The 21006-nt window shown below is 40.5% G+C and overlaps 2 protein-coding genes across 2 annotated transcripts in view; both read right to left on the bottom strand.

Annotated features, from left to right (window-relative positions):
- The window catches only part of Tmhs (Tetraspan membrane protein in hair cell stereocilia), a 62012-nt gene extending 57424 nt beyond the window's left edge, over nt 1–4588 (bottom strand). Inside the window, exon 1 of the mRNA XM_065231396.1 lies at nt 4506–4588. The gene's annotated coding sequence lies outside the window, so the exon portion shown is untranslated. The remainder of the gene's footprint in view (nt 1–4505) is intronic.
- Nucleotides 4589–19327: 14739 nt separating this feature from the next.
- Nucleotides 19328–20537, bottom strand: Aprt (adenine phosphoribosyltransferase). The gene is made up of 3 exons (XM_065231399.1): nt 20199–20537; nt 19908–20145; nt 19328–19845 (listed from the first exon to the last, which is right to left on the bottom strand). Exons 1-3 carry the CDS (start codon nt 20273–20275, stop codon nt 19609–19611), a joined length of 552 nt encoding a protein of 183 aa, XP_065087471.1. The 5' UTR covers nt 20276–20537; the 3' UTR covers nt 19328–19608.
- Between the last annotated feature and the right edge of the window lie 469 nt (nt 20538–21006).

Raw genomic sequence — 21006 nt, 5'->3', positions numbered from 1 at the left:
TTTCTGATGAGAAACTCTTTGTCTTGCAACAGCCACACAATGCTCAAAATGATCGGATGTGGGCGCCGACGTTGGCCAGCATTTCCCCGTCGCAAATAAACATCCCGCGATTCCAGAGCGCCGCGTCGGTAATGGTTTGGGGGGCGTATACAGGCGTGGGATCGTGAAAAACGTAAAAATCAACGCCGCGTACTATAAAACCGAGGTTCTGGAGAAGGTTGTGGCACCGGAACTTCGGGACCTCTACGGGAAGGATCATTTCGTCTTTCAACAGGACGGCGCACCGGCCCACACGGCGGTGCGCCGTCCTGTTGACGGTGTTTAAGCGTGGTGTCGGGAGAATTTGACTTATTTTCTCGATAAGACTTTGTGGCCTCCCCGGACCTTAATCCCCTGGACTTCTATGTATGGTCGTACATGCTGGCCAAGGAGAGCGAACATCAGGTTAGCACTATGGACCAATTTAAGAAGCTCATTTCCAAGATCTGGGACGAGATGCCGATGGACCAGGTGCGTGAAGCGTACGATTTTTTAAAGAAACCTTTCAAGCTCGTCATACAGCACCAAGGGGGGGTGCTCCCAGCTAATATGTCGTAAAGGTTCGTAATAAACATTGCTTCAATAAAAATTGACTCAGAAATTGTGATTAATGATGGTGCACCTAAGTGTGAACGAAATCACCTTGCGGTTCCCTATATTAACATTCATTGTTCTATAAGTTCTATAGTGGGAATGACACTGATTTGTTCACACTTCCTCTGTTCTGTGAGTCCTCTGTGAGTATATGGTTGACACTAAGCACAAAAAAAATCAGTTGAAGGACTGCCAAGAAATAGCGATGTCTAATAGTACGTTCAGACTACAGAGTTATAACATGTTATAGCGTTATCTTGATGGTGGTTTCTGTGTTGCAATTATTTGACAACCGTTATAACATGTTATAACTCTCCAGTCTGTACAGCGTTTAAGCTGCACCACCCACCGCGCTATTCGGAGGATTCCTGTAATTGTAAAGTTTTGGACATAATCAGATCAGTGCTGATAAAAATCATTCCTTCTACACTCAACTTAGCTGAAAATGAAGACAACCTTAACAGATAGACCAACTACCTGCATGAATTTGAATATTGACATAGACACATTCTTGAGATCAAGGCAACCTCTGAGTATCGAAGTCAACATTTGTTTATGTTCATTTGAAGCTGTTGTCAATATCAATATCTATCTTCATCTTGATGGGGATGATTTTGAGTATCAAATGCAAAATGATTATTTTCATATTACACAAATATAGAGCTGTGTGTTGTGCAAGGTTGCAAATACTCATTACAGCTAAAATAATGTTTTCGGAATAATAAAACCAAAAGATGGTATGATGACATGTTTTACTTGTAACTTACAAGAAAAGGTTACAAAGTATGCGTTTGAAACATAAAACCTGAAAATTTTGCTTTCTATGAGTCACAATCAGCGATTTGCTGATCGCTGAGTGAGTGAGTGAGTGTGTGGTAAATCGTTGATTGTGACTCTCATGAAGTGAAATAAACAGATTTAATATGTCAAACACATCCTTTGCAACCTCTTCTTGTATCTTACCAACTAAAAATATGATCATAGCATCTAATTATTTCATAATTTAAAAAAACATTGTTTTAGCCGAAATGAGTATTTGCAACCTTGGTGTTGTGTTGGTTTTATACACAGATTGATGGAAAATTATTGCCTCATGCTGAATTATTGATAATATCGAGGTTTTAGGCTCTGGAGTCGACAATATTCAAAATAATCATTTTGCCCAAAATGAATTTGATTATTTTGCTTTTGAGGATCGCTTCTGATATTGACAATTTTGGGTTGTATAATCAAGCAGTGGTGAATATCAACGTATTCGTTAATGTATAATGAACTCATTTGTTTATTTTGGTCGGACGTGACAGCGAAGATATTCAAAACACACTGGGTTGAAGCGCTACTGCTTGCGTGTGATGGAAAATTTTAAAAACAGACACTGGATCAGATTATCAAATTTATCAATTATTAAAAATGGTGGGCCTCAATTCCTGGTCCGGTCTAGGAAATTTTCTGATCCGGAATAGTTCGGAGAAAATAGGAACAAACTTTCGATGGAAGATTAAAGAATCTTCCGGCGCAAGTCATATGAAGGATTTTTTGTTAATAACGGATAAAATGGTCCGAAGGGTCTCAGATTTTTTTAAATTATGCCCGCAGGTAGAGTTTATGGTTAAATGAACGAAAAAAATTCTAAAAATTCGTGCTTAATTTTCTCGGAAAATTTTAGTTGCAGTTTTCAGATTTTACATGGAAAATTCATAAATCATGAACCAAGCATCGAAGAACGTACGTTGTGTAGTAAAATTATAAGTAAATTATATCAGCAATATGATAAAACTATAATCTGAAAAATGTGTTCCACGAACATTTTCGCGGTGGAAGACAAACGCAAAGAAAAACAGGAAGAACAATGTTCGAAACAGTGAAAAATAATGTCTTATCTTTCACTGGTGAATATTTCAGGGTGGTTTGGTTTATACTTAGTTAAATTTCAAAGTACGTGACGACCGGGAAAACCAGATAACTTCATTTAAAATTTTCCGGGAAAATTACCCCCTGGTGCACAAACCTGTTCGATCATTAAAAAAAATCCACCTCAGTGGAAAATGTGAAGCAAAAAACTTTCAGGGGAAGTTTAAAGAAACTTCTGAGAAAAAAAATTGAAAAATTGGTGAAGCAAGAAGAAACTTCTGCAAGAAGTCAGCAGAATATTTCCCGGAATGTCAGAGGAAATTTTCGAGAAAGGTAGGAAAAAATAAAAGATGTTGAATGTCAATTCCAGTGGAGACCAGAAAAATTTGTGGAAGAATCTACCGCAAAAAATGGGATAAAAAATACAAAAGTTGGAGGAAATTTCCGAGGAAACTCTGAAGACAATTTCAGGGGAAATTTTAGGAAATTTCAGCTGGTGATTTGAAAGAATGTTTTTGCATTTAACATTTAACTTTTTTTAAAGCGAAGTGAGTGGAAGCAACCCTTTTTGACAAATCCGGAGAACTTTGAGATTTGGTCGTAACTGCTTTTGTAAACAAACACGTCGATCGCCGATTTCTAGCGAATAAAAGCTCAATCTAGCGCACACACTATACCAAATGGAAATGATAGATAAATCATTCATATACCTGATTGTGGTATTAGTTTTCGAGATTGAGCTTTTATTCGCGAGAAATCGGCGATTGACGAGTTTGTTTACAAAACGAATTACGCCCTAATCTCGAAGTTCTCCGGAAATGCATAATTTTTAACACTTGAAAAATATAACTTACAATGCAATGCTCCAAAAGATGTTGATATAAAAACACATTGCTGAAATAACGTTTGAATTTACCACCATTTCATTTAGCCCGGATATTTCATGATTATAATAAACCCCGACCCGCTTCGAAATGTTTCCACTTAACCATCTCAACAAAACATTTTTTTCGAGCCCTAAAAAGCAAAACACACCCAACCATAACCGCATTCCCATGCTACCTCCAGCTTCGTTTCTGACCATTCCAAATACCACTTTGTGGAAAATTTCATCCACCATTCGAAACCTTTCAACTCTGACCTAGACCTTAAAATGAAACAGGTCCCACCTTGCCAGTCTCTTCTCATCGCGTCGCAAGAGTGTCATAAAAACAAAAGTTCGTCACTTGCTGTCACCCAGCTTTCTCACTGCTGCCGCCGAAAGCACAGAATCCTCACTCTTCAAACAAACCAAGATCAGCACAGCTTTTGCTAGGCTGCTTATCCAAACAGCTAAGTCGTCGAAATTTATCACTCTCAGGCCGAGTAAACCTCGGAATAAACTGTACTACTTTTGGAGTTGTAAATTTCACACGAAAATATGTTTATTTCCCATTCTTTACTCGTTTCTGAGCTGGTTTTCCCTTCTTTCTGCCGCTAAATTGTGTCTGCTGGCTGGCTCTCACACGCTTTAGTGGGTTTCTTCTTTGAGCGCTCCCAACTGCTGGCCTTTAGCACATTCATGAGACTTTTTCTGCTTCTGCTCTGCATTATGTTTTGTTGATTTTTTTTTATCATGTTGCTGTATATACTACACACGATCACCGTTACAAACACCCTTGCGAGTGCGCTCCACGATATTCCTGCGATCGTTGACGGAATAATTCTTTTTTTTTTCGCAAACAAGCACAGATTCGTCAAGGTTGAAGGAAGCTTCCAAGCACTGTAATTATCTTTCGTCGGATACAATCCAATTTCCTGCAGTCGATACCTAAAAAGAATTTCCTTCCACTATGTCACTCACTTTACAACCACTAGCAAGAAATTGGAGATCTTCTCTTCAAAGCTTACGGATCGATGCAAACACCCGCATACACAAGCAAGATCGAAAATAAAGGAAAGATACTTATGTACCCGGACAAGGGAAAAAAATCTACGTCAAAAACATGACAAAACAAAATATTTAACAACAGCGAACGAACCGAATACCGTCGTGGTAGGTAACCAGCGCGAAAATGGTGTAGTTATACGTCCAGCACGTTTCAGCTACAACTCCAAACTGAGAGAACGATGGTGCGCTTCTGTTGGATGGAGCAAACTTGGGCTGTTTTTGGTTGAGTCACCTCCCCAGAGTACGTACCAACCCGCATGCATGCATGCCTATACATCCACGACCGAGGGGTCCACGTGCTTTGGATGTTTGGATTTCGAAGAACTAATTTTTAGAAATCTTTGACGCTGAATCTGTCACCAAAAAAAAGTTGCAGGATCATTTATCAAAGTGTACTTATTAATTATATTGTGCGACCCCTCGACTTATGCTACGATGTTGTGGTGCAACCGAAGACCGCAGGAAAATGCAAACTTTACACTAACTCATAGCCGTCAGAAACATAATGAGACTATCAGACCCGAACGATGTTGTGTACAAAATACCGCAGAAGATCGATGGTTGAATTTTGATGGTTGAAAATAAGGAAACTCTGATCGCCTCCATTTATTTTCGAATTTTCCACCAGAAATTCTCATAAAATTCATTAATGGGGTTCTTTGAAATTTTGAACCAAAATCAAGTTTTTTAATATTTTTTTTTTATTTCTTTGGCAATTTTACAGATTTCTGATGCTGTTGTCTGTTTAGAAATTGTATGGGGACTGTTCATAAACTACGAAGATCGTTCTTGAGATGACCACCCGCTCCTCCCCCACGGAGACAATCGTCCTTCGAGTGGGGCAAGAGTACGACTGGCTAAGAATGGCGATCAAATCGTTTCAAAGCTCAAACATGTAGGAATCCGAATAACAGGGTTGGTAGCGAGTCACTTTTTAGTGACTTGGTCACTTTTTTCAAGTTTGTCACTAAAAAGTCTCTTTTTTAAGGCCAAGTCACTAAAGTCACTTTTTCTTGTAATAAGTCACTATTTTCAACTCTTTTAGCGTGAATTTATTTCAAGATTGATTATTCTTTGCGTTGTGACGTTAAATCGTCTTTCTCTATATACAGGATGGCTACTCATTTTTCTCGATAAAATTACCTGAGTTTTCTAAGTAAGTAAGTCCAAGATCTAAAAATATTCAAAGTGCTAGAATTAAGTATAAAAATAAATGATTTATTTCAAATTCGTAATTAACTTTATGAAATAACAGAGATCTTCATTGAGGTCCCATTAACTTTACAACAACTGTAGGAACTTTGGATTAGTTCTGAGGAATGAAAGGAAATGCTGAGAACAAACTGCAGAAACATAAGGGAAGTTAACATGCTGAAAATATGGGAACTTACTGGAAGCTGTATGAACCTCAAAGCGGTTCTTTTAGCATCCGAGACTTTTCAGGAACTTTTATGAAGTTCCTAGAATTTCAGAGAACTTCACCGGTGTCAAGCAAACTTGAGAAATTTAAGAAAACTTGAGGGGTATTGTGCAAATTTTTAAGAAGTTTAAAGCACCTCAGAAAAGCTAGATCTAGAAATCTTTGGGGAATTTCAGATCTTAAGAGCAGTTCCCGTAGCTTGGTCCATACTTTTGGAGCAGTTTAAAATCTATAATCATAAATTAAGATTAATTCATGATAGTTCCATGATGTTTTTTTTTTTTTTTTTTTTTCTTTATTATAGAGATTTTTAGCCATAGGCTAGTTCATCTCTTAAGTTCCATGATGTGCTGAAAAACAAATCGAGAACGCTTAATATGTTCCGCGAATTTCAGGAAAGTACATAGACCTTCAGAGAATTTATGAAAAGTTCAGAAATATTTCAGAAACTTCACAGAAATCCAGAGAATTACAGAGAAATTTAAAAGTGTTTACGGAAATTCTATTTATTTCCGAGCAGAACCGAGATCTTCAATAGAACTAAGAGCTTTATGGAAGCTTCGAGAACATCACGACAGGTCAGAGAATCAAAGGGCAGTTCAAATAATTTCAAGGAAATATTAGAAACCTTAAAGAAGTTTCGAGAAACTCAGTGAATTTCCGAAAACTTCAGCAAAGTTCTGAGAGAATTTCTGGAACGTGATACAAATTGTATGAACATTCGGAAAACGTGAGAGTATTTTAAGGGTGTTATATCAAAGAGATTTGAAGAACTTAAAAAAATGCGAAAATTGAGCTAAGTTGATTAAAGAACATCAACGAAGTTACATTAATAAAAAAAAGCGAGAACTTTTAGCAAGCAGCGATATCTTCAAGAAATTTCAGACAACTAAATTTAGATATTTTTAGATAGTTTAATGATATTCAGCGAAGTTCCGAGTAATTCGAGGACGATCAGATAGCTTCAGAATAATCCCATTAACTTAAGCAAATTTGCAGCGACTTACAAGGAGTTCCGTGGAATTATGGGGTATTCCAAGAATTCTAGGATTGATCCAAGAGCGTCAGCGAATTATGAATATTATCAGAAAATTTGCTGGATTATTAAACAAATTTAGAGAACTTTAGGTAAGCATAGATAAGTTCAGGGAAAATTAGTGAGTGTTAATAATGGTTATAATACTTAACGACAATTTTCGAAACTTCAAGGCATATCAATTAATGTCAGTAAAGTTGCGGGTTCTTAAAAACTACTGATAAATTCAGGGCAGTCTAGAAAACTTTAAAGGAATTCAGTAATGTCTAGACTATTGAAGAAGTTTTAAATTAGTGTCGATAATTTAAGGGAAGTTTTATGAACTTCAGAAAAATCTTGAAAACTTAGTGAAAATCATAGAACTATATTAATTATTTCCTACTAATTCCATGAAAATTGCGGGACCACAAAAGTTCAAAAAATGAAGAAAAACTTCGGAAACTTCACAGAAGGACAGTGGTCTTCTGAAACATTACTTCATAGAAATCAAAATAGTCCATTCCATATTCAACAGAGATTTCCTCAAAATCTCGATAAAGCTATCTTCAGAATTAAATTTTCTTTTAATTTTTCCTCGGAATTACCTTGAAATTCTCCACAATTAGGAATCCTTTGGAAAGATTCTCCGAGTTTTCATTGAATTCATTTCAGATTTCCTTTTCAATCTCACTCCTTCCCTTGGATTTCTACTCACATTGAAAGTCTCCTAACAATTCATTGGCATTTCTTCTCATAATAAGTAAGGCAAACTCTCCTGAATTTATTTTCCGAATTCCTTTGAAGAGGTTCTGGAGTTATTGTCAGATATAATTGTAATCCTCATTTTAGTATTTTCTAAAAATTTCCAAAGACTTGTGCTCCGTATTCATTTTTTCCCACAAACTTTATGAAATTATCCTCTGAATTCCATTGGAATTTTCCGGTGAAGTTCACAAGAGTTGTGCTCCTCAGAAATTCTTAAGATTTTTCATTAACATTTACTTTCAACTCAATTCAGGGTTTCTTGTAATTCTACTCAAAACTAAAGCTTCACATGAAATCTAAAATTCCTCAGAACTACCTCGAAAGCAGATTGCATTTGATGTTTTTCTGATTGATTTTTTCCCAGAGGATTAGATCCTTACAAATTATAATCAAATTCCTCGAGTCTTTAAAACTGTGCATGGAATTTGACTCCAGATTCTTGAAAATTTCTTGAAGTATTATAGCTGTTAAGTCCAGAACTAGTTCAAATTATTTTTTTTAAATATGCATGTTTTTTTTGTTAATTTATTTGTTACTGAAGATTAATCCACTGTGAATCTTTAAAGTTTAAAGTGAGAATGAAAATAACGAGAAAAATTAGCGGCGCCGGTGGTGTTGTGGTAAGCGCGATTTCCTCTCACCCCAGCAGGCTTGGGTTCAATCCCAGTCGGCGCCGCCGGGATGTTCTGAGGCATAACATCTCTGATCACGCCTTCCTTCGGATGGGAAGTAAAGCCGTTGGTCCCCGGTTCATGAGTTGTGATGGGTCGATAGGTAGGGTCCAGGTGTGGGAGCTGCCTCCCTGGCGTCGGTAGCATTGGTGCTCAGCACGGAAAACAAGATCGACGGAAAACAAGATCGACGGAAAACAAATCAAGGAAAAATAATCAAGGAAAATTAAAGGTTGTATTTAAAAATTCATTATTTCCTTTAAAATATCCTTAGTAAGTTTTTTTTAAAGACTTCCAGGTATTATCAGGAAACAGCAAATTTGCTAAGGATTCCTGGTTTTCCAGATTTTTTAAAGTTAGTAGATACCGTGACTACTACCGTGGGTTTGGTTATAAGCTTTCTATTGAATCTTTCGTTTTAAAAGTTCATATCGTACATAAGTGTTTATGAGATAATTATTGAATAAGTCTAAAACATCAAACATTTATTTGATGCGCCTTCTCTTAGGTCACTTTTTAGTCACTATTTTTACAACTATAAGTCACTATTTGGTAACTTATTTATTCAACATGGTCACTAAAATCACTATTTCTGGTAGTAGTGATCGTTACCAGCTCTGGAATAAATGAAAACCATCCGGGAATAAGAATGCCCGACTGCATGCTTTAGTGCGATAATATTACGCGTACGATTTTATGCTAATTTACAACGCTAAAAAACTACTTACTTTGAACACATGAGCAAAGAAAATACATTAGTGCATACAAATAATATATGCGTAAAGATGATGAACTAAGGTTCAATTTTGATTTGTTTACATCAACAACAAAGCAATCTTTCAATTATAATAGACGTTTGTGAAACATTTAATAAGGAAATATGCATAAATGATGCAGCATTTTAGGGTGACCAGCCATGTACTGGTCCATTTTGCCTCATTTTACCCTTAATCTGTGATTTTCATGATTCATATAGCTACAATCGCCGCTGAATTTTTTGACAGTAAAGGGGTAAATCCTACGTAAAGAATTAAGTATGTTTTATCGCCAGGAGAGTAGTTTGCTTTGCTTTAATTAATTTCTGCATCAACATCAATGATTGTTAGCTAATACTTATACTAGACTGTAGTATACATAATAAAAAATATACTAAAATCTAAAAACTACTCTTTACGATTCATTCTCCAAGAAAATAGAGCGGAAAACTTTCGTCGCAGTAACTCTAGTAGCTCACGTGACATGTGAAAGTCAAACACAGATGCAACTTTGTTGAATAATCTTTGAAGACCGATGATAGCGCAATGCATGCCGTAGTTAGTTCTAATAAGTGGTAAGCGAAGCATCTGATTGTTTCGCATGTACCTAGGCTGCACATTAATGTTCATTTGTTCCAATACGAGTGGCACAATCTTCAGGAAGTCCATCCAGCTACTTGGCTTCGCCGATGTACTTTGAGACGATTTCGGAAACGTACATCAGACTGAAAGCTCAAGCTAGGCGTATTGGACTGGCCATCAACGCATCGAAGACGAAATACATGAGAGGAAGAGGTTCTAGGGAAGACAATGTTAGCCTCCCACCCCGAGTTCAGATTGACGGTGACGAAATCGAGGTGGTCGACGAGGTATTGGGCTCACTGGTGATCGCCGAAAATTATACTAGCAGAGAAATTGAAAGACGCATTAAGGCAGGGAATTGCGCCTACTTTGAACTCCGGAGGACACTCCGATCGCAATAAAATTCGCCGCCGCACGAAGTTGACTATCTACAAGACGCTGATTAGACTGGTGATTCTCTACGGCCACAAGACCTGGACTATGCTTGGTGTTTTCGAACGGAAGGTGTTGCGTAACATCTACGGTGTAGTGCAGATGGATGACGGAACGTGAGGAAAGCGAATGAACCACGAATTGCACCAGCTGCTAGGAGAACCGTCCATCGTCCAAAAATTGGGCGACTACGGTGGGCTGGGCACGTCGTAAGAATGCCAGACGACGACCCGGGGAAAATGGTTCTCGAAAGCAACCCAACAGTAACAACTGCTGCAGACTACGAGGCTGACGACGTGAGGCCATGGATCGAGTTGAGTGGAGACGACTTCTTCGGACATCAGAGGACATCAAGGCCTCAGCCTGATTGGTATGGTAAGTCCAATACAGCTAGGCAATCAATTCAATGCTGCAGAACGTCAGTAACAAACATAGCCCTTTGTTCGACACCATCAATACGTCTGTCCTCGAATCTGTGACCGATGAACGCTCCACCACCAACTTAGCAACACAACGCAATGGACAATCACCGATCGATATCCCACACATCGACTGTACGGAACATACCACTGTTCGCGATGTCATATCTCTACAGCATCCGCACCGAAGGGAAAACCAATACACCATAGGACGAGTCAGTGCACATCAATCCACCGTCGCAGCTGGGTGCGTAGCCCACAAATTCATCGCGCCGACAATCTATGTCGCCATCTTCGGCAAACGATGAAGATAATCAATTATTTGTTTAGTGTTTAGTTAAGTTACAAAAATAAACTTTGATTAAATGAGTGTAGTGTAATTTAAGAAAAATAAACTGTGTTTTGTGCATGCAATATTGTTAGTTGTGAAACTTTAACCCGAAGAACACTCGGTCGCTGGATATGTTTTCGGCAATGAGCCTAGCAAAACAATTATTCCTCTGAAAAAGGAACATGGTCCTTCGAGCCGGATTGAGCGTCGAGAGGAATCCGCTCTGGCCAGAAAAGTCCCATTAGGTCGACAATCCTACCACACGACGTGCCTCGCATGAGCTGTATGGCGAATGCGCCATTTCGTTGCCGCTCTGTTGATTGGAAATAATACCAGGCATTTTCATGCCTCACATAGGTGAGTGCAATTCCATTCAATCTAACCCAGTGAGAGTTGTTCTACCGGAATCTTTTTTGCATGTGCACTTCATTACTGCTTGGATGCTGTGATCTTCGTATTGCTGAACTATAAACAACAATTGTTGTACTGACTATGGAAGCCTTTATTGTATGCTAGTGAGTCAATACTCCCGGAGTCGGTCGATGACCTCAAAACTGGTCAATGACCCAGACACGTAGCCATTGAAGCGGTACAATTGCTCTGTTGGATAGCGCCATTTGTCGTTAGAGAGATCCGTCTACTGTGATTGCACATCTCAACCATAGTGAGGAGACAAATTTGATTAATATCAAGGCACTAAATTGCCTGCTCCCAGGTAATTAGGGTTCCTTTTTTTGTACTCGTTTCGCGCGGTCTACGCGGTCTTTTGATTATAGATCCTTCCATCACTCATCGATATGTCAGCGGCAGAGAGGAAATTGCGCGGTTTGAAGAATCGCAAACGCAGCATTCTCTCATCAATATCGGCGATTGGATCCTTCGTCACCAGTTATCAAGTCGACAGGGATAAGCGCGAAGTACCCGTGCGCTTGGAGAATGTGATCGCTTTGTGGACAGAATTCAACGCTGTACAAGGCGAATTGGAAACGCTAGAAGAAGCTGACGATGTCTTGGATGGATATTTAAAGGAGCGCACAGATGTAGAGCGGATATACTACAAGACGAAGGGTACGTTACTCCAACTAAATCAAAATGACTCGTTGCCCGTTACCCGGCCCCATGATATGAATCAAGTGTCCCATGTCAAGCTGCCAGATATTAAATTACCAGTTTTTGATGGACATTTTGAGAGCTGGCTAAATTTTCACGATTTATTTGAATCCCTCGTGCACACTTCGACTAACTTGTCGACGATTCAAAAATTTTATTATTTACGCTCCTCTTTGGCTGGCAAATCATTAAAACTCATACAAACGATTCCAATTAGCAACGAACAGTATCCTGTTGCCTGGAATCTGCTCGTGAGCCATTATCAGAACACGCGGCGCTTGAAACGTACTTACGTCCAATCACTTTTCGATTTTCCTTGTATGAAACGTGAGACAGCTATGGACTTGCACACGCTTATTGACAAGTTCCAAGCCAATGTCAAAATTCTCAAGCAGTTGGGGGAGCAAACTGAACACTGGGATGTGCTACTAATTCACTTGCTCAGTACTCGGTTGGATGCTGTTACGAGACGCGATTGGGAAGAGTATGCAGAGGCAAACGAGACGACCAAGTTTCAGCAGTTGATAGAGTTTCTTCAACGTCGAGTCAATGTGTTGGAAACGGTTAGCGGCAAGTCAGCGGAGATGGCAACACTAGCGAAGAAACATAATCCACCTCGTTCAGCAAATCACGGAGCTTCACAGCAAGCATCGCACCAATGTCCAGCGTGTTCTAGCCAGCATTCTCTCTACCAGTGTGGAGAATTTTCAAAAATGTCGGTTGACGAGAAGGAGCGTGTAATCCGACGCAATCAGCTTTGCCGAAACTACCTACGACGAGGCCACTTGGCAAAGGAGTGTTCATCTGAAAGCAGCTGTCGCAAGTGTAGAGGGCGGCACCATACGCAGTTGTGCTATGCCTCAAGATCAGAGGGCAGCAGTCGACCCGCATCCCTCATCCAGCCAAGTCAGCAAAGCAGCAACAACGAACAACTTTCTTCCACCCCAGCGGCACATACTGGCATCACGAGTTGCACTTCCTTGGACAGATCTAGAACGAAGGTGCTGTTAGCTACAGCCATCGTCATCATGGTGGACAACAACGGGATAGAGCATCCGGTACGAGCCTTACTGGATTCAGGCAGCGAATGTTGTTTCGCAACGGAGCGGCTACTCCAGCGAATGAAGGTTCGTCGGTGCAAGGTGAATCTGCCTATTGCAGGGATTGGTGAAGCTGCTACAGAAGTTCACTGCAAGTTCCAGTCCACCATAAAGTCCAGAATCTCCAACTATGTTGCCACAATCGAAGCCTTCGTCCTACCGAGGATCACCGTAGACCTTCCATCAATTTCCGTTGACGCCTCTAGATGGTCGCTTCCAACGGGAATTCAGTTAGCAGATCCATCTTTCTATCAATCCGGAGTTATTGATGTTGTGCTGGGAGCGGAGGTGTTTTTCGATCTCTTCAGCGTAGCAGGTCGCATTCCATTGGGCGAGTCTCTTCCGTGCCTCGTGAATTCAGTCTTCGGTTGGGTGATTAGCGGCAAAACTTCTCAAGAACATTCAAGATCACCCATTGTCTGCAACGTAGCTACTACTGCCGAAATACAACGCAACATGGAGCGGTTTTGGGCCATCGAGGATGATTCGGGAGTTGTACACTCCCCGGCTGAAGCCTACTGCGAGAAATTCTTTTCTGACACGGTCTTTCGCTGCGAAGATGGACGGTATATGGTGCGCATACCGTTCAAAGAAGAGGTTTTGAAGAAGTTGGAGAACAATAAACGCACTGCACTTCACCGCTTCCGTTTGCTCGAGAATCGCCTGGGACGAGATCGAAAGCTAGCTATAGAATACAAGAAATTCATGGAAGAATACGAGAAGTTAGGACATATGAAGCGAATCGACGAGTCTGAGGCAGCATCTGGGCTTGCATACTTTCTACCTCACCATCCAGTCATTCGCGAAGACAGCAGCACCACCAAGGTCCGCGTCGTATTTGATGCCTCGTGCAAGAGTGTTAGTGGAGTTTCCTTAAACGATGCCATGCTGGTTGGTCCAATCGTTCAGGAGGACTTGAGAGCTATCACGATGCGATCTCGCATGCATCCAATAATGCTTATCGCCGACATCGCCAAAATGTATCGGCAAATTCTGCTGTTTCTTGAAGACTGTCGATTTCATTTGATTTTCTGGCGCCAATCACCAGAAGAACCGATCCAAATCTATAAATTGAAGACTGTGACCTACGGCACTGCTTCAGCACCGTATTTAGCCACTAGAGTGTTGAAGCAGATCGCACAGGATGAAAGCTCAAATTTCCCGCTCGCAGCAAGCGCAGCCAGCGAAGATTTTTACGTAGATGACTTCTTTTCCGGAGCAAGTACTGTCGCCGAAGCCATTGAACTGCGAAAGCAGAAGGACGCTTTTCCGGCAGAATTGAAAGCTGTGAAAGCAAATCAAACAGTTCCAACTCATTCTCGGCTCCGTTGGTTCCATCCGATGATCGATTCCGACGACATTTTACGAATAGGTGGACGAATAGATCGTTCTTCCCAACCTTTCGATTCGCGACATCAAATTCTGCTCCCAGGATCACATCCGTTTACAACGCTTCTTGTTCGATGTCTGCACGAACGTTTTCTTCACGCAGCAGTGCAGCTTCTTACCAACACCATCCGACTACGATTCTGGATCTTAGGAGGCAGAAATACTACCCGTCGCATTGTTCATAACTGCGTTACGTGCGTACGAGCAAAGCCCAAAGCCATCGAACAGTTCATGGCCGAACTTCCCTCGCAGCGTGTCACTGCTTCACGGCCATTCTCCGTCGTTGGTATCGACTTTTGGAAGCCGATCTATCTCAAACCTCGTCACCGTAGAGACGCACCAACAAAAGCCTACGTTTCAGTGTTCGTGTGCTTCAGCACAAAGGCCGTTCACTTAGAACTTGTTGGTGATCTGAGTACGGCGAAATTTCTTCAAGCTTTCCGTCGTTTCGTTTCTCGTCGCGGTCTGTGCGCAGATGTATACACTGACAACGGCAAGAATTTCGTCGGTGCCGCTAACGAGCTTCGAAGACTGTTGCGCTCCGAAGACTTTCGCCACTCCATCGCCAGTGAATGTTCGACTTCAGGAATCCGCTGGCATTTCAATCCTCCTCGTGGATCCCATTTTGGAGGTCTATGGGAAGCAGCGATCAAGTCAGCGCAAAAACACTTTGTCCGTGTGCTTGGTGACCGAAAACTAGCCTTTGATGATATGGAGACACTTCTCGTACAAATCGAAGGCTGCCTCAACTCTCGCCCGTTGACCAAACTCTCCGACGACCCATCGGATTTGCAGGCTCTAACGCCGGGTCATTTCATCGTCGGATCCTCGCTACAGTCTGTTCCAGACATCGACTACGAGTCTATTCCGATGAATCGGCTTCACCAATGGCAGCAGATCCAGAAAATGCTTCAGGATGTCTGGAAACGCTGGCACGTAGAATATCTGCAAGCACTGCAACCTCGCAGCAAATGGATAAAACCACCAATAGAGCTAAAGAAGAATCAAGTCGTCGTCATCGTGGACGAGAATCAACCACCAATGCGTTGGCCTATCGCTCGAATTCACGAGCTCCACCCAGGTCAAGATGGCGTTGTCCGCGTCGTCACACTGCAGACTGGCTCCAGTTTGCTTACACGCCCAACTTCAAAGATCTGTGTTCTACCCATACCACCACCCAACGACGACCAAACGACCACATCAGAAGAGCCGCCCGCGCGGTCTAGCTAGAGGTTTCCTTTTTGGATCAACCTGGCAACGTCGGTTTCAGCAAGCTGATCAACCTTACACCGATACTCAATAGCCGCATTCAAATCAATACAAGGCTCTCATACCGGAGGGTCCAGGTGAGGATCTGTCCATATCTTTTACTTCAGTAGAAAAGGCCTACCGGATCTCTTATTTCTTTGCATGTCTACGATTATCTGATAATCAACGTCCCGTCGAAGTCCAGAAATAGTTATTTCTGCAGAGGGCAGGATGTTCGACACCATCAATACGTCTGTCCTCGAATCTGTGACCGATGAACGCTCCACCACCAACTTAGCAACACAACGCAATGGACAATCACCGATCGATATCCCACACATCGACTGTACGGAACATACCACTGTTCGCGATGTCATCTCTCTACAGCATCCGCACCGAAGGGAAAACCAATACACCATAGGACGAGTCAGTGCACATCAATCCACCGTCGCAGCTGGGTGCGTAGCCCACAAATTCATCGCGCCGACAATCTATGTCGCCATCTTCGGCAAACGATGAAGATAATCAATTATTTGTTTAGTGTTTAGTTAAGTTACAAAAATAAACTTTGATTAAATGAGTGTAGTGTAATTTAAGAAAAATAAACTGTGTTTTGTGCATGCAATATTGTTAGTTGTGAAACTTTAACCCGAAGAACACTCGGTCGCTGGATATGTTTTCGGCAATGAGCCTAGCAAAACAATTATTCCTCTGAAAAAGGAACACCCTTAGAGTGTCGCGATGAGTGTTGGGAGGTTCTATGTGTATTAACGAACAACGTTCCTCATAGGGATGCAGACTAAAAGGATCACGCCACGGTAGTCGCCGAAGTGCGTAGCGAATAAATCTGCGTTGAACTGACTCGGGTTCTAAACAGCTGCACCATATTCTAATGTAGATCTTACTAGGAAACAGTATAACGATTTAAGGCAGTACACGTCAGTGAAATCCTTAGCTATGCTAAAGAGAAACCTCAAAGATATGAAGGCTTTGTCTACCATGAATACAATGTGCTTTTTGAACGTCAGTTGTGAGTCGAAGATAATACCCAGGTCCTTCACGTGACTTACTCGATCAAATTAAAAACCCAGGAGTGTGTAATTGAACTTTAAGGGCACTTTTTTGCGAGAGAAGGTGATTATCGAGCACTTGTTAGGGTTTACTCTGCCATGCGGTTCAAGTCACACCAGTCACTGAATCTAGCAATCTGATTTTGTAGAAACATAGCGTCAGCATGTTTGAATCTCGAGAAAAACCTTAAGATCATCAGTGAAAGACAAACGAGGTGTCTCTAGCACAAAGTTCACATCGTTCAAATAAATAAGAAAAATTATTGGCCCGAGGTGACTTCCTTGAGGAATACCTGAAGTTGCTGAGATAGCGATCGAATTGCAGTCCTCAATAGACACACTGAGTTGGCGCTCGATAACATACGACTAGAATTTCGCAGTGGTGATAGCGTGATTGATCCTCGGTCTGATGTCGCTCAACTAGGCTTCTCGTAACGTACGAGGTAAAGCATATCAGGTAAGTTTGTCGTTGATCGGTTGGAAACGCATCATATTGTTTTGCTGCCAAGCGAGGTGTTCGCGATGAGTAGATAGAAAGAAGATTGACAAAGATTTCAGTGCTGTAAATTCTCAAAATCAATTGAACATTTTTGATGAAAATGAGAAAAGCAGCTATCAGCTATCAAAGCGGACCTCCTTCGAATGAGTGATATCAGTTGCTTAGCCATTTTACGAAGGCTTGGATCATTGTCATCTGAGAAACGCTGAAGAATTTCTGCAGAAAGTTGCAACGCGATGCGAGTAGATGGATTCAAATTGGGGGCGACCCCGGCGTAGTGTTTAGAATCCATTCCTCTCACGCCAAAGTCACGAGTTCATATCTCACCCCCAGAAAAGTCACGAATGACCCAAGAGCGTTAAAGTGTCTATAATAATAATAAAAAGGGATTCAGATTCTTAAAATCGAAAAAAGAATTCCGGTAGGTAGGGCGTGATTTTTCGATTATCAAATCCCTTCCACTAAAAATCTATTGAAATTTAACACCTGTAAGGTCATTCCGTGTAGATTCTACAAATGGCCACCACATAGGTTATACATGCACTTCCACTTCTAATTTTCAATTACACAAATTTCGGAATCTAATGCTCCATTTCACCTGAAATTAGCTTGAGTTTATGCGCCAATAAAAAAAAGTATGCTATATTGTACGTAGCCCCCTCCCCCTCTTATCTAAGGGACTACCCTCTATGACCTCCACATGCCTGATTTGGTTCCATTTGCTTGATTAGTTCTCGAGTTAAGCAGAAATTTCTGTTTCATTTGTATGGGAGCCCCCCCCCCTTACAGAAGGGAGAGGGGTCTCGAACCATCATAAGAACCTTCCACGGCCCCAAAAACCCCTGTATACAAATTTTCACGCCAATCGGTTCAGTAGTTTCCGAGTCTATAAGGGTCAGACAGACAGACAGACAGACAGAAATTCATTTTTATATATATAGATAGATAGATTAAGGAGACTTTTAGCCTGTTACTCCATTTTTTTACTTCCCTTAGTCCAAACGTGGAAGGGAACGCTCCCAGGGTCGTTTTATGTTTATGTCTGACACTGTTATCGCAGCATAAAGAAGAACCATCAAGAGCTGGATGAACAAATGCAGCAAAAAAAAGCTGTTTGTATCGAAAATACGGTTTGAACGAAAACAAGAATGTAGGTGAATATCCCAAACGCACTTTTTTTTCTTACAGATGTCCAAAAACGGATTCCAGAAAACATAGAAAAAAAAATATGGGAGAGTTATATGCATTTTAATATTAATTGTTACACACATCCTGGAATCATATCCATCTCTCCCCAAATAAAGTATTTTTCAAGCTCATATCTCAGGATTTTGTCTTAAACTTAAGAGATCAAGTCTCCCCTAACTGAGTTTTCAACTTCAAACCAAACTGAACCAAAGACGAAAGAAACAGAACCAATTCAATTTACTCAAAACATTGAGCTGTGAAAAATTTATATGTTTTGGTTGAATATCCAAAAAGCAATTACAAATTTTCATGCCGGCTAAAAAAAATCTTAGGGAGTGAAAACATAAGAACTACTCTTTAAAATATTTACGTATATAGGGGAAATAGATGTAATGTAGGCCTAAATGCCCCATACATAAATTCAGGAATCGACTAAATTTTCAATAGCGACCAAAAATATCCATTAGTACCGTCCCAATGACGCGTTCATCTATATAAAATTGATAAATAGCAGATTTTTTTTGCGATGGCCCCAATCTTAGATCCATAGGCCAACATTAGAGCCATTTCCCCTATCTCACGAAAATGTCACCATAATATTACCTTCCGACTAGCCTAAACTTTGTAGAAACTTACCCGAAAAAAATCTTCCAGGATATGGAGATCAAGTGTTTCCAGTTTCTTCTATTCTGATACGGCATTAAAAATTTCAGATAGATATCATATTTAAAAGAGTTCATTAGTAACGAGCAGCGAGAACAAGAATTTTCATCTGACCATAATCTGATCGTTTCCCTTAGCATTACCTCAAAAGAATACTCTCGTAAATTACTAACTAACATTCAGAAAATCAAGACAGGATGCCATAACAAATAACGATCGATGGATGAAATAAGCGTAATTGCACAGTTGATTGGTTGGTTGTCTTTATTAAGGAGATTTTCAGCCAGACGTTAATTGTACAGTTGATCAAAAAGACCTAGAACTATAGTGTTATTAGTGGACTCATTTAGGAAAAGAAGCTTAACTGTATTGCCTGCGGAAGATTTTATGCCGCCTCAAGTGAATAACGAACTAAAAACAAGTTAACATTAAATATCGATTGTAAAATTGAAGGTAAATTCTCATAGCATTGCTTCTAGTGCATATTTTATAGCACGTATATATTATGTCTTTAAAGATTTTCAAATTTCCCCAAAATCACTCAACATCATCGTATTCAATAAAGGAATGTATATTGAAACCGGATGCTTCCAGCTTCTTCCGACCACCCAGCGAGGTCAGCTCGATTATAACCAAATTCTGCTCAACAACACCGCCAATCTGATGTACCAACTTGTTAGCAGCATCCATCGTTCCACCCGTGGCCAGCAAGTCATCAATGATCAGTACCTTCTGTCCGGGCGTGATGCTACCCTGTTGAATCTCGAATACGTCCTGCAAAAATATCTCACCTTAATCGTTTGACTACAAACAAACAAAGAAACAAGATTCCATACCGTGCCGTACTCCAGTTTGTACTCATACTTGACACATTCGCCAGGTAGTTTTCCCTTTTTACGAATTGGAACACATGCGATTCCCAACTCAGCGGCAATCAGTAGGCTGAATAGAAAACCCCTCGCTTCAAGGCCAACTACGACCTCAATATGCGGACAGGTATTACGAATGTGAGCGATTATTAACCGCTTTAACGCTTGGCAGACCGGACCGTTTCGCAAGGCGGTGAAAATATCCCTAAAACGAGAAGCTCAGATGAACTAATTCTTCAATTGATGAGTACTACTTACTTGAACAGAATTCCCTTCGTCGGGAAATCTGGATATTCACCAATATGTTTCTTGATTAGCTCCAAATCGGCGGTCATTATGGAACGAATATTGTTCTAACTATCTCTCTTTAAATTCTACAAGCACTAAGCACCAACCAAGTCTGTGTACCTTTCTTATCAGCTCATGAACTCTGTTCGGCAGATTGTCCAATTGGAATGGTCGTCGTAGTATATTCAATTACGTTGATTAAACTATAGTATAACGATGTATACTTAATTTTGAATCGAGGCAAGAATGGCTAGTCGGTTTGGATTGTTTTGAACTATCCTATCCTCGTTGGCTTATCGTCGTCTGTCGGACGGCCGGTCGATGCTTCGATAATAAACCCACGAGCAAAGAAGACATTCGAAATCGTTACGCCTAGATGTGACACTGTCTAACGCTGTTTTGGTTTTGACAGAATAGTAGCGATAGGAGAGATTGTAAGCACGCTTAAAAATCCTTAAGCGTTTTGGATGCTAAAATAACTATTTTGTGGTTGGAAGCTACCGGATAATCTTTATTGAAATATTCAACACGGATAGAAATCTCCTTATACCTTTTAGCAAATTTCTATTGCTGATTATTCATAAAATGTATAAGTCAAGTAATAAGCAGACGCCTTACAAAAAGTTAATGAAGATCATGTGTCAAATGAAATGTATAAGCGGTCAAACATACCTTTTATGCATTCTTATAGGAACTATGTGGTTTGTCTTATGGAATGTATAAGGCTGATGCTTTGGCAAAAATGTATAAGTGAAACACATGGATAAAATAATTGATT

The sequence above is a fragment of the Ochlerotatus camptorhynchus genome, unplaced genomic scaffold (genome assembly GCF_037179485.1).
Source record: "Ochlerotatus camptorhynchus isolate MF236.1 unplaced genomic scaffold, CSIRO-AGI_Acam_v1.1 ptg000353l, whole genome shotgun sequence".
In the NCBI taxonomy this organism is placed as follows: domain Eukaryota; kingdom Metazoa; phylum Arthropoda; class Insecta; order Diptera; family Culicidae; genus Ochlerotatus; species Ochlerotatus camptorhynchus.
Note: the sequence above shows the minus strand (reverse complement) of the source record. Positions and strands in the feature narration are given on the sequence as shown.